This window comes from Haliaeetus leucocephalus, unplaced genomic scaffold (genome assembly GCF_000737465.1).
Source record: "Haliaeetus leucocephalus isolate CR32 unplaced genomic scaffold, Haliaeetus_leucocephalus-4.0 Scaffold351, whole genome shotgun sequence".
Taxonomy (NCBI): domain Eukaryota; kingdom Metazoa; phylum Chordata; class Aves; order Accipitriformes; family Accipitridae; genus Haliaeetus; species Haliaeetus leucocephalus.
In genome coordinates, this window is record NW_010972787.1 from 7,418,241 (window position 1) to 7,431,555 (window position 13,315).

At 39.8% G+C, this 13,315-nt stretch overlaps 1 protein-coding gene across 1 annotated transcript; it reads left to right on the top strand.

Annotated features, from left to right (window-relative positions):
- Positions 1-853: 853 nt before the first annotated feature.
- Positions 854-12,168, top strand: RFC3 (replication factor C (activator 1) 3, 38kDa). The gene is made up of 9 exons (XM_010572744.1): positions 854-941; positions 1,979-2,116; positions 3,304-3,371; positions 6,164-6,261; positions 7,798-7,979; positions 8,222-8,358; positions 8,486-8,584; positions 9,620-9,689; positions 11,401-12,168. The coding sequence occupies exons 1-9, from the start codon at positions 855-857 to the stop codon at positions 11,590-11,592; spliced, it is 1,071 nt and encodes a 356-aa protein (XP_010571046.1). The 5' UTR covers position 854; the 3' UTR covers positions 11,593-12,168.
- The last annotated feature ends 1,147 nt before the right edge of the window (positions 12,169-13,315 follow it).

Genomic DNA, 13,315 nt, shown 5'->3' on the forward strand with positions numbered 1-13,315 from the left:
CATGATGATTTTGAGTATGTGAAAAAATGTGAACACAGAGCCAATAAAACAGGAACAGGCACATGAACTTTTCATCTAATCGCATCATTCCCACAGAAATCATGCAAGCAAAAAAATTAGCCTGACACACGCCAGACTACTCATGTGCATACCCGTGTTTTACTACTTCAAGAAATTCTACTTTCAGATAGTATCATTTGTGCATGAGGCTTCATTTGTCAGGGCTACTACGCGAACCAGAGTTTCTCTATTATATACGTGTTCCGTACGTTCATAAAGCCACACAGACAGACGGACCTGGCGCATTCCCAGCGTTGATACACAGATTACGGGCGACCCATCGATTTATAATGAGGCTGCCAGGCCGGCGGGACCCCAGGACCGTACGTTCCCCTGACACCGACGACCAGCCTCTTTCTGCCGGCCATCTGCAGGGGTCAAGAGGCCGAAGGCAGACCCGTGAACCTTTCCACAGGCAGGGCGGGCAGGCCGTGCCTGCCTGAAGGGATTTTTTCCTGTCAGCCCCTCGCCGCCTCCGTCCCTGCCCGCTCGCCCTCGCCGGCTGCCCGGGCGTTGGGCCATCCCTGAGAGAGATCACCTCAGGTCCCAGTTCTCTGAGCTAAGGTGCCTTCTGCCCGCTCCGCCGCGGCAGCTCAGCCTGAGGAATCTGCCTGCGATTCGCTAAAAATAACGAGTTTGCCACAGGAGCGAGAGATCTGCGCGGGAGGGCGGGGCAGCAGCGCGTTTCCGCTCCCTCCGCTGAAGTTTGTCCCTGCGGCGGCCGCCGTATCGGCCCGGCCCCCCCCCCCTACCGGGCCGGGGCTGTGGCGGGCGGAGCGCGCTTTTCAACCGCCATGAGCCTGTGGGTGGACAAGTACCGGCCCGGTTCCCTCGGCAGGCTGGATTACCACCGCGAGCAAGCGGCGCAGCTCCGTAACCTGGTGAGGGGTTGCCCGGGCACCGCCGTCCGCCGATCCGCGGCCTCCCTGGCGGGCTTTGCCCGCCGCGGCCTCCAGCCGCCTGAGGCGAGCCCGTCACCGGGTCCTCTCCTCTCCCCTCCCCTCAGCGAGGATCTGCCAGGAGTCGGGATTCCGCGGCCCCGCAAGGCCCTTGCGTCCAAGGAAAAGGCTGCGAGGAAATGAGCGGCTTGGGTTTTTTTTTTTCGGGAGTGTTGTGGGTCTGTTTTTGGGCGGGTTTAGCTAAGAATGGTCAGTGTCCCTAAGAATAGGGCTTACCTTGTTTTACTTAAAGAGTTAGCCGAAGTTTTTTTTAGGTGAGCAGCTGGGAATGAAAGTCAGGACTCTGTAATTGTTTGGATGTTACAGGACTGCTTCCTCTGCCAGGTGTGCTGACTCCTCTCTTCTCTGGGCCGCTGGATTGATTCACTCCCTCAGTGTTTCTCTATGACTGTTACATCTAACTAATGTAAATTCTGGCTGTGGGTTTTGGTCAGGTGTTCCCCAGGTCATGCTTTTTGGCTTTCCAAGGAGCCAACTCCGAACTTCATTTAAATGCAGGCTACCTACTACTCGTTTGCACATATTCAAGGCTTGCTAATGAAACAACAGTGTAATTATGTATATGCGTATATATCATAATTATATGAGTGTGTTACTGCTTTAAACTTTCCTTTAATCCTTTTTACTGTGTGTTTGTGGCAGCTGTCACTCTAAAAATGGTGGCTAGCGCGTAAATGCTAGGGTGGTTTTCTGTTGTTTTTTGGGTTTGTTTTGTTGTTTGGTTTTAGGGGTGAGGTGTTTGGAGTTTAAAAGAGTTACGTATGGTCTTCAGAAAAATATGATGTTCTATAGGAAATACAGCTGCAGGAAAGGAATTCAGCAGTTCTAATTCTAGGTATTGTGTTGTGACTGAGCTGGAAAAGTAATTTCATGTAAACTTGAGTGAGAACGGAAGGATGAATATTCTCTTATAAGGCAAATATTGTTGTAGCTAACTAATCTTGTCACTTTGCGTTCAGGTTCAGTGTGGTGACTTCCCTCATCTGTTGGTGTATGGACCATCAGGAGCTGGAAAAAAGACAAGAATAATGTGTTTGTTAAGGGAATTATATGGTGCAGGAGTGGAAAAACTGAGGATTGAGCATCAGAGTATAACGGTAAAAAGAATAAGTCTCCCATCTGCTGCAAAGTAATGTGGATATTTATATACTGATGTATTTCTCTTGTGAGGCCTTCATATTTATTTGAGCTTTAAAAAGAAATTTTTTTGCACTCAGTATCTTCAAGCTCTTTTATGTAATTAATCACACTGGTTTGGTTACATGAACAAATACTTTTGCCAGATGTTCTTGTTCCTTAGGTCTTCATGGGTGGGAGGATGTGGGGTTTTTTTGTTGCTTTCTGTGGCTGGCTGGTTGTTTTTGTGGGTTGTTTTTGGTTTTAGTTGTTTGTGGTTTTTCTTTTTTAAGCAGGTTGATTTGGACAATAGCATGGGTTGTGATAGACTAGTTTTCAATTAAATGTATAGAATTTCATTTGTCTGTAAAAATAACCCTTATTTTAAAAATTATTATCACTGCTTTTTGTGTATATATAAGTTTTAACTTGTCTCATTCTTATAGTGACAATTTGAGCATTAGCAAAAAAAAATCAGTTTACATTGTATCTGCCTTGGTCTTATGCATTTAATTTTTTTTTATTGAAAGGTTATATTATCCATTCAAAATCTTTGTTATGGAAGGCTTAACCAGCAAGGGGTGATCAAGCTTTATTGATAAGTGGGTTATTCAGTGCTTGCTTTTTAATTCTCAGTAGTGGAACAAATATAATACTTGGACTGGATGATAGAAATATAGGATATATTTAACTGTTCAGACCCCAAATCAGTGGTGATATAAATAGTAGTGTTTTCTTTAAACAAAGTATAGACTTGAAAACTTTTGCCAAGAGAAGTAAACAGCCTCTTCAGGCTTGTCCAGAGGTTTTCCCTCAAACTTTTCTTTGGAGGGACAAAGTATCATTTATTTTGGATGGCTGATTCCAATAATGAGATTTCTTGTTACAAAACTCAGTAACTGGAGTATACGGTAACATGTACTACGTGTTGCTATAGTAACATTACCGTTATTATTCTATAGGCTGGATGATGTGCCAGTACTCCTTTTCTCCTTTGGGGATGGGGTTGGGGGGTAGGAGACGTGTAAGTCTAGTGTCTCAGCAGTTCTTTGATCTCTGAGGCTTTGGTTTGCCTGTGATCCAGCCAGTTGTAATTTGTAAGATAAATTTTTGCATCAGATTTTTGGAACACTCTTTCTGAAATTTAATATGCTTACTTTCTACATAGGCACCTTCTAAAAAGAAAATTGAAATTAGCACCATTGCAAGTAATTATCACCTTGAAGTTAACCCAAGGTAAGTAAGTGTACGGTAAAAGTGTCCCACTTCAAATGTAAGCCGCTGGTCATACTGCACGTGGTTTCGATCTGGGTATACAAGGGCCTGATTGTCCAATTTATTGCCCGAGCAAGTTAGATAATGGTTTATGGGTTTGGACTGCAAATGGGAGCAGGGAGAGGATTTTTAATTGAACAGCTCTAAAGCAACAAAAATTTGGATTGCTGTATACTAAAGACAGTAATGTTCTGCTTAACTAGCCACGTAAGCATGCTGATGTTGAGGACTGGGTAACAGAAACAATTCTGGATTCATAGATTTAACCATTTAAGTTGAAATAGTGAACTTTTATTGGAACCAACACCCCCATATTTTTAGTTCTCTCACAAATACAAAACCAAAGTGATTTGAAAGTAAGCAAGGTTTACCCAGTAACTCTTTTATTTGAGCACGGGAAAGAATACCACCACAAAATACTGGGAATCCTGTCATAAGTGAGGTCAGATGTTGATTTAAATGACAGAAGCTATAATGGTGTACTGTATGTCGTCTTTGACAGTTGTGAAATTGCTGGTGATAGTTCACTGACCCAAAGTAAATACTTATTTTTACCTGAAACCTTTAATGTTGCTTTAAATCACATGAGAGTAAATGTCATTGTGCACTGGGAGACTTTGGTTATGTTGGCTTTGTTGTCTGGGTTGCAATTACAAGACAATGTGTATCCTGAAGTAACTTTTAGCTTTGTGCTTATTGCTAACCCTTTTTCTCATGTTGCTCTGTGTTTTAGAAGCTCTTCTCATGTACCATGTCTCCTTTCAAAGCTTGTTCTGCAGCTAATCTCTGTGTATTGGTTAGTGAATATCTGCTGGTATTCTAATACAGACCCAAATAATTAAAGCTGAGACTTTTATTGGTAATTAACTATTTGAATCTGTCATTTTGGTGATTATAAAATGTGTGAGCATTCAATCTTCTGCTCTGATAACCTAATACTACTAATATGTCTTCTGTTACTTTCCGTAGAGTACTTTTAGCTTGAAACATATAAAATAATTGTATTTTACTTCAAATATAAAAATCCTGAAAGTGTAGAACTGCTATATTGGTTATTGTAAATAATAGTAGTGCTGAGTTTTGATTAAGAATTAATATATTGATTCATAGGCTTTAAGTGATCAACCAATTGTCATGTTTATGTCTGACCAGACAGTGAACCTGCATGTGCTGTGTTATAGTTGGTGAAGTTTGATTGAATTATAATACTTTGAAAGCATGTTGTGCATCTTGAGTAACATGGAACATGAGAAATGGCTAACGGGGAAAGGAAATTAACTTCTGGGCAGGACTCTGCAGACATTGAATTTATTATGGAACTTTCTTAGATAGAACTGTTCTTTTTCCTCCAAAAGGAGGATATTGTCTGAATTCCAAAGCGTTGTCTGCTGGTCACTTGGCTAGCTTGGGTAGATGCTTTAAAATGGGCTCTCCTGAGTAACTGGGTAATAAAAGAATAAGGAACAATAAAAATTAAACATTTGTGTGGCAACTGCCTTTGTTCATTGTTTTCCTGGAATGTTTGGTGTGGTCACATAATACCAAGGATAATCTTTCAGCATGAAATTATAACTCTGGGTTTGCTGTTACTGCAGAGAATAATTTATGTTTTAAATATTAGGAAACTATTTTAATCACTTTGTTTCCAAAAACTGGGCTAGCTCTGAAGTAGAACTGGCTTGTTTCATTTTGCTTTCTGTTTTTTGCGCTGTAATCAAAGGTCTGCTCCCTTGCAGAAGGACAGATCTTCGCAGACAAAGTCAGCGTAGCCTATTCAACAGATTGTGAACTGTTGAGCTAATATGCTTCTGTCTGTTCTGCTGCGTTCTCCTTGGCAAGAATGGGGAAGGTCTGGTTGAGTGGTGACTAGAACAGGACAGACAAATGCTTTTTCATTTGCTTGCCAGTGAAATACTGCAGAGCTACTGCTGCCTCTGTGAAGGCAATAGTCTGGGGATGCTAAAGAGTGTGAGGTTTTTTCTTGTTTTTCTTTGCTTTTTCAGTAATCTAACTTGCAAGTCAATCCCCAGTGGTTGTCAAATCTGAGTCTAACTAGCAGAGCTACTAAGCTGGGGACTAAGAAAGCTGTGCAGTGCTACTGTAGGGGATAGTAAGGAGAAGAGGCAGGAGGAGATCTAGTATTTCCCCATGTTTTCCTGCCTTCTAAGAGGAAAAAAGCTAACCGTCTATGCTGTAATAGTATCTCAATATCAATCTTTTACTAGTAACTCTTTGTAACCTCAGTGTGTCTGGCATTCAGTTTTACATTAAGCGTATAGGTTGTTCATACCATAACATCTAGTTTTCAGGGGAAAAAAACCCTATGCATTTACATCAGTCCTTTGAGTCAGGCATCCTATTATGTGGTTAGACTTAATTTTTCTGCCCATAATGGGTAAAAATGTTCACATTGTGTCTTTGCCCAAATCGTAGGGAGCGAAAGTTTAGATGTCTCGTACCAGAAAAATAAGTTCTATTTTAATGAGTTCATAAAACATTTGACAATGGTTTCACTACCTCCCAATACAGTGCTACTAACCCAGCTGTGTCTGCATAAGCTTTGGGTTGTTTTTATTATTGGGAAGGTAACGTTCAACAAAGTATGTGTGTTGAGTGTAATTCCACCTCAACAGCTTCTGAATTCTTTTGGCATTCTTGTTCAGTCAGTTGACCAAGGGGCTGCTTAGGAGGATGTATTTTATATGCAGTGTAAAGTTGTTTTAAAAAAAGTTTTATTCAAACTCCTGGTACAGTGATGCAGGAAACAATGACCGCGTAGTAATTCAGGAACTCTTGAAGACAGTAGCACAATCCCAACAGCTTGAAACAAGTACTCAACGAGATTTTAAAGGTGAGTAAAAACAGTTAAAACCAACCAAAGTACTTTTTGAGCTTGTTTTTCAGAGATTTCCGCTGACTGTTTTGTTTGTACCCGTGTATTGCATGAGGGCACACACGAACCTTTCCCAGATTAAACAACCTCCCATTTTTCTTCCACTGTGGAAACATCTTGAGTGGTTAAATACTCAGTATGAGGTTATCTTTTGTGTTGGTTTCTTAGGAGAACAGGGTGTAGTTGAATGACTGTGGCTGGACAGAGGGAGCTTGGATTCCTGCTGTCTTTTCCCAAGTCTACCACTGAAATGCACTATAACTTAGTCTAGTGTTCTACGGTAGTAGTTAAGTTATGAGCTACTGAGGCTTAGTATTGAGTTGAGGGGCAGGATAGGCTTATGGCAAACAGTAGGTGTTAGCCACTTATTTGTAGCACTTGGGGGGGATGAGCTATCTTAGGCAGAAAGTTCAGAAGCATTTTATCCACAGTGTATGGAAGGATGCTGGGTAAGAAAATGAAGGTGGCTTTCATTGAATTTTCCAAGGCACATGTTGCCACAACTGGCTTATTTTTCCTCCCCATGACTAAAATGAAAGCAAAATCAGAACTATGTAACAAGAGATTGAAGGACAGAGGAAATCTTGACAGATAGATTAGAGCAGAAATTAGTTGAAAATGGTCATGGATTTAGTTCTTTGTCTCGTTTTCCTCACTGTTCTCAGGAAAAGCTATATTTCACCTAAGCTGCTGGACACTGATTGGCTCTACCAGTTATTGATGTATATACCCTTAGAGCTCTTAAGTATCTGGTAAGCTGGCTGGTCGTCTTAGGCAGCATATATGACCAGAAGAGAAATGGGAAAAGAGTAATGGGCTGACTCGTTCTCCAGGCTGTTCTCAGCTGGACCATTCGGAGTCCTGAAACGAGCCATCTATGAGTTGCCTATGGAGGAACCTGCAGAAGGTAGCTGGTTAGGTTAGCTGCTTCATATTAGGTGTCTCCTGATTGTTCTGAAGCATTTTTTGAAATAAGTTTTTCTTTTTCTTTGAAAGACAATGGAAAGGCGCTGCAGCTACAATAACAAGGCAGCTTTCTACTACTCCTTTGTTAAGCTAAGATACTGGTTTTTAAATATAAAATGGAATGAGGGGGGTCTTCAAGAAATTTTTGCTTTTTGAGATGTCCTTATGCCATAAATTCTTTCACATTTCTTACTTAAAAATGCCTTTAAAAAGTTACTATACTAATTATCAAAGTGAAAGCTTCTACACCTGCCTGGATTATTTCTTGGCATTGAGGTGTTGCAGGCCCTGCTCTGAAGAAACTGACGTTCCAGAACATGAATATTGGGTGTGAAGGAGCAGAAGATTATACGGTCAAAAAGGCATGCAGGTTGTCTTAATCTTTATTTGTCCTGCTTGTGGAACCATGCTGCCTTTTTCTGCTTGTATCATTTATTTTGGTATTATCACTTGTATGTCAAAGTACTCATTTTCTTAGAAAGATTTGATATTAATTAAAAAACCCCACTCTTTTTAATCCTTTTTCAGTGGTGCTGTTAACAGAAGTCGACAAACTCACTAAAGATGCTCAGCATGCTTTGCGAAGAACAATGGAGAAGTACATGGCGACCTGCAGGTTGATCCTGTGCTGCAACTCCATGTCAAAAGTTATAGGACCTATTCAAAGCAGGTGCCTGGCCGTACGAGTGCCTGCTCCCAGCATTGAAGATGTATGTTGAAACAGAAGCAAGCATAAGTTATTTAAAACTTCTTACTGGAGAAGTTCTTGTTGTGGACTTACGAAATATTTTACTTCCACGAAGTGATCTAGTTTTTCTTTGTGGTGGGTGACTTGTCAAGCAAGTCGTATGAAAGACTGGTCCATCTCTGGTCCAGAAATGTTACAAGCAGGAGAATCTGTAGGTGCTAAACTGTTTGCTAAGTGTTGCACTCCCTGCTGTTTTCCATCTAGATCTGCCATGTCTTGTCCAGTGTGTGTAAGAAAGAAGGCCTGACTCTTCCTCAGGAACTGGCTCAAAGGCTTGCAGAGAAATCTGGCAGGAATCTTCGGAAAGCACTACTTATGTGTGAGTCCTGCAGAGTACAACAGTAAGTTGCTGCTAAAAATTAATGTAAATTATACTCTCAGACACATAAGTGAACTTACTTCTGAGGCCTTGTTAGAATAGGTGAATGTTTGCTTTGATTTTAATTTTTTAAAAATATTATTATGTAGGTATCCATTTACTGCTGATCAAGACATTCCTGAGATGGACTGGGAAGTTTATTTGAGAGAAACTGCAAATGCTATTGTCAGTCAACAGACACCACAAAGGTAGGTAAATACACTTGCTTGCAGCTATAGATTAAGTTTTTGGTGTATTCTCAAACCTAAAAAAATGTTGTATTTAAAAATGTGGCATCTTTACTCTAACTATGTGTAATTTTCTGGCATTTCTGCTGGAGCTGGTGCTTTGCAGCCAGAGGAAGTGAGCTTTAAAATTACCAGAGGAGGCTGAATGAGCTTCAGGAACTTAAACTTGTTGGTTTTCACTGTTGAAGCTTTGTAATCAGAAGTGAGCATAAGCTTAGTTGCATGTTGTGCTCTCTGTCTCTTTTTATTTTGGGGGTGGTGGTGGTGTGTGTTGGGGTGGGGTTTTTTTGTTTATTTAAGGCTTCTGTTTCAGCATCTTTAGCATAACATGTCTTTGTAAAAGAACTGGAAATGAGAAATTGTTGCTTTTTTAAAGCACATTAGGAGGTGCCCCCTATATCCATCTTGGTGTCATATACATAGCCTGATCCTTTTAGTGTGTTCCATATATTACATGAGATGTCACTTAAATTCTTGTATTTAATTTAAATGCTTGTAGGCTCTGGCCTCCTGGTATCACAAGTTGAGAAGTGATAACTGTGTCACTTTCTGCCACCTAATCATCTTACCTCCTCTTGTAAACAATGAAGACAGAAAAACAGCATAAACAAATCTTGTGGTTCAACCAATTTTGTAGCATCTTCTCGCTAGTCTTAAGCATGAGTAATAATTTAGATATGAAGAGGAATTAAAGGGAGACAAGCATGAGACAAATTCTAATAGCCTTGTCGCTTCTAGATTAACTGAGACCATTATAACTAGAGTATATGTAACTTACCTTACTGTTTTGTATAAAAGGTGATATGTAGCATTTGAAATTAAACTGACTTGTGCAATGCTTTTGGGTTTAAAATAACACACAAACCCAAAACCGGGAAAAAACCTTTGCCTGGATTGACTTTCTTTTTTTCCTGCAGCATATTTCACAAATAGTGAAAATGCTTTAGTATGCTTTGGGGACATACTTCTGATAATTTTGTGGTGTCTTTCCACCAGGCTTTTAGAGGTCCGTGGACGGCTTTATGAACTCCTGACACACTGCATTCCTCCTGAGATTATAATGAAGGTAATTCAGCTATCTAGCTCCTAATTTGTTATAAGTATTAACGCTATGACAGTCTCAATTTGAGGTTTTTTTTTTTTAAAAAAAACAACAAACCACCACACCAAAATATCACAAATTATCTAAATATTGATGAAAAGCTGTTTCCTTTCCAAACAGACCTGAGTGACCAAAAGATACTTTTCTTTCGTGTTTCTTTCTACCGGAGTAACCAAAATAGTCCAGGTTATCACTCTGAAGCAGTAATTAAAGACCTTGTTCCTGCAAACACTGATACATAGCATTCACTTCTCATGATTCTCAGTCAGTATACTAGACTGTTTAGTTAAGTTCATGTCTGAATATATTTGGGCATGATGGTTTTGGGTTGTGTAGATTTTGGGGGCAGGAAGATTCTGTTCTCTAATTTGGAAAATGTAAATGTCTAGTTTATTTTTGTTGCAGGCTTCCTTGTCCACACCTCTGTTGAATTGTTTACTAAAACCTGTTCTGTGATCACAGAACAGCAGCATCATAGCTGAGTAAAAACAAAGGAGGACGTGCTTTGTCCCCCTGAAGACTTCTCAGGCCAGTTTCTGTGTTGAAGTATAGACATACTTTATGGGCTAATTTTGATACAGTTTGTTTTCTTTTGTAAAAGTTTTGTTGTTATAAGTTCAATATTTGCTATGTCCTGGTGAAGAAGTTTGCTGAAGGATGCTAGAGCAGCAGGCCTATTCAAGGATAGAAGTCATCTTGGGAGGAAGAAAAGCAAATGGGATGTGCATGTTTTTATTTCAGGCAGGATGAAAGGATGCTGAAGACAACTAGAGCAGAAGAAAGATTAAAGCTAATGTTTGCGACTTATGCTAGGTGGACTCTCCCATCAGACACAATTACAAGATAATAAATTTCTTTTCACGTTAACTGATATCTGCTTTCTGACAGTTTTGGTAGTGAGATGTTTCTTTAACCTTCCTTTCTTATGGTAGGCTAGCGGATCCTGCATTGCCCTGTTTGAGGACTGTTGTTGTCAAGCCAAAGGTGGATGTTCTTTACCCACTCCCTCTTCACAAACTTGAAATGGTGTAGAGATACTTCTCACTTAATCCTGACTGTTTTAATAGAGATGGATTTGCAATGATTTTATTGCTGTCTCAGATCTAAAATAATGCAATTTTGGTTTTACATGGCTGAAGTATTGTTGTAAAGTATTTTGTGTGTGTCTGCACATACATATGTACATTAATATAAACAGATAAGTTTTAAATAAACCCTTTCCTTGTTTCTTATTAATGTTGTTTCTCTTTGTGCTTGATGCAGTCAAGACAGGAAGTAAATGATTTTAATACACTTGCTATCTTGGCAAAAATTCTCCCCAGGGTCATGTGCCTGCACGCAGTAGAGGTTATAGTATTTAGAGATGAGGTTAATTTATTTTCTTTATTAAGGCATAGGTAGTTTCAGTATATGATTTTTTCCCATCTAAGAACACCATAGGTAACATCTATTTTGACATGAGGAATTTATCTTGAAAGTAAGTTCTGAAGAGACATGGTTCCATGAATCTAGTTCTGTCAAATAGGTGGTGTAATGATTCCTCAATGTCTTTTCTGTTGGATCATGAATGAACTATTGGCCATAGCTTGGCTATTTTTGGAGAAACGAGGTTATTCTCTTAACAAAAAATACATAATTTTTCAAATACCGTCCTGTTTGGTTTTTCCCCTTTTAGGGCCTCCTGACAGAACTTCTAAATAACTGTGATGGACAACTGAAAGGAGAAGTTGCACAGATGGCGGCCTTCTATGAACACCGCCTGCAACTGGGCAGCAAAGCCATTTATCATCTGGAAGCATTTGTTGCAAAGTTTATGGCAATTTACAAGAAGTTTATGGAGGATGGACTAGATGACATGATGTTCTAACTCTGATGCCCAAAGTCGTACACAGAATGTTGTGTCATGATGCCAGTAATGTTGCAAATGTTGTCTGCTTGTCCATGCTTGGTTGCATGTGGGTCTAGTTCAAAGTCAAATATTTTATTTTGCTATTAATATAAAACACAGTGAACTAAAGAACAATGTTCAGTTTTAGAAAGCAGATGGATGTTTGACAGCCACAAATCCATCTTTAGATCCATACAAAATACAGAGCCTTTCAGAAGGACAAGTTGCCTTGGAAGACATACAAGATGATTGCCACTTTGCAGTATTTGTAAGCTGACATTAAGAGGAGAGAACATGGTTGCTCCATGCTTGCTTTTTCATTGTTCATGGGCAAGGCTGTAAGCAAAAGGTGGTTTTTCCATGTTGTGGTAAGTTCCAGTTTCAGCATGTATGTTCTGCCTACTGATTTATATATCCCGCTGTTTGTCTGGCTTTTATTTTAGCCACTGTGTTTTACGTGGTGTGCTGACACAGAATGTTTTCTGACTCTTGTTTGTAAGCAGTATAAAGCAAATCCACTTGTCTACACTTTTGGGTTCACCTCAACATACATAATACTGTTCAGGTAAAGATTGGTCCTTTTGACTGTGGTTTAACCAAGGGTAAGGTTTCAACTTTTAACAAATATTCTTTCACCTCTTAAATTTATATGTGACTTTTTAAAAATGGCAAAATAAATTCTAAAAATATGAACAACAGATGAAATGCTGAAATAGTGTTTTATACTGTCTGTGACTACCTAGGTATGTGCATTCATTTGCTTTGATGAATTTGCTAGATTGTCTTTCAGAAAGGTGGGATATACCCCCGGCCATTGTAAGACTAAAGAGAGCCACTGAAGTTTAAAACAAAAAAAGAAAAAGCCAACCCCCTGAAATAATAAAAAACCCAACCACCACCAGCTATGCTACTTCATGTGGCAAGTCTTTCACACGTGTGTTATGGTACCCTAAAAATGACTAAATTCATGCCTTTTGTAACTGTACTCTGCTAACTTAGGCTATTACTAGGTAGTATTTAAAGTGAATTAAATACTGTTTCCCACCCCCACCCTTTTGTTTTTAGCAGGGAAGGGTATAATATTTGGGGATTTTTTTTGTCAGAGCTAGTTATGCATAATGGCAGTTTTTTGGAAGCTAGGGTCCTCTCTCTAGTAACTGATAAAGAGGGAATCTCACTAGTTAGTAATAACTCTGTCATCCCCTTTAAAATGTACAGAAGGGGACATTAATCCTTAAAGAGGTAGTGTCACTGCCGTTCTCGGGAACTTGACCATCCTGTGCGTGGGGTTAATGCGCAGCTTCCCTTCAGATACAGTCTTGGTAAGGCACTGCTGGCCTGCTTTGTGCTCAAGTGCTCTCCTTGAAACTGAAGAAGTCTAGAAGATGGATTTTTCTCTTCCATCTGCTCTTGTCACCGAAATCCACAGCACTGGTAGCTTGTAGTGTGAGTGTCTTGACTGTCAGAGATTGTAGAAAACTGTTAAATTGTCAGTGATAGTGGAAGTAAGTACTTAAATCCATTACAAGGAAGAGCACAAGAATGGTAGAGGGGGCATAATTACTGCGTGTACAAATGGCCTGCCCTTTCAGGAGCCTAGTCTGTCTACTCATTTTTAAAAGCCAAACTACCATTTGCCTACTCTAAGTATAGCATGTGATGAAGCAAAAGCATTAATTCTGTCCCCCCCTGCCCCCCCCCC

What these genes read in the sequence shown, in the direction of transcription:
- RFC3 (XM_010572744.1), top strand. Translation starts at nt 855, where the DNA reads ATGAGCCTGTGGGTGGACAAGTACCGGCCCGGTTCCCTCGGCAGGCTG. An exon ending in TACTCAACGAGATTTTAAAG is followed by an intron (nt 6,262 to 7,797) that starts GTGAGTAAAAAC and finishes ATCCTTTTTCAG; the next exon opens with TGGTGCTGTTAACAGAAGTC. An exon ending in GAGTCCTGCAGAGTACAACA is followed by an intron (nt 8,359 to 8,485) that starts GTAAGTTGCTGC and finishes ATTATTATGTAG; the next exon opens with GTATCCATTTACTGCTGATC.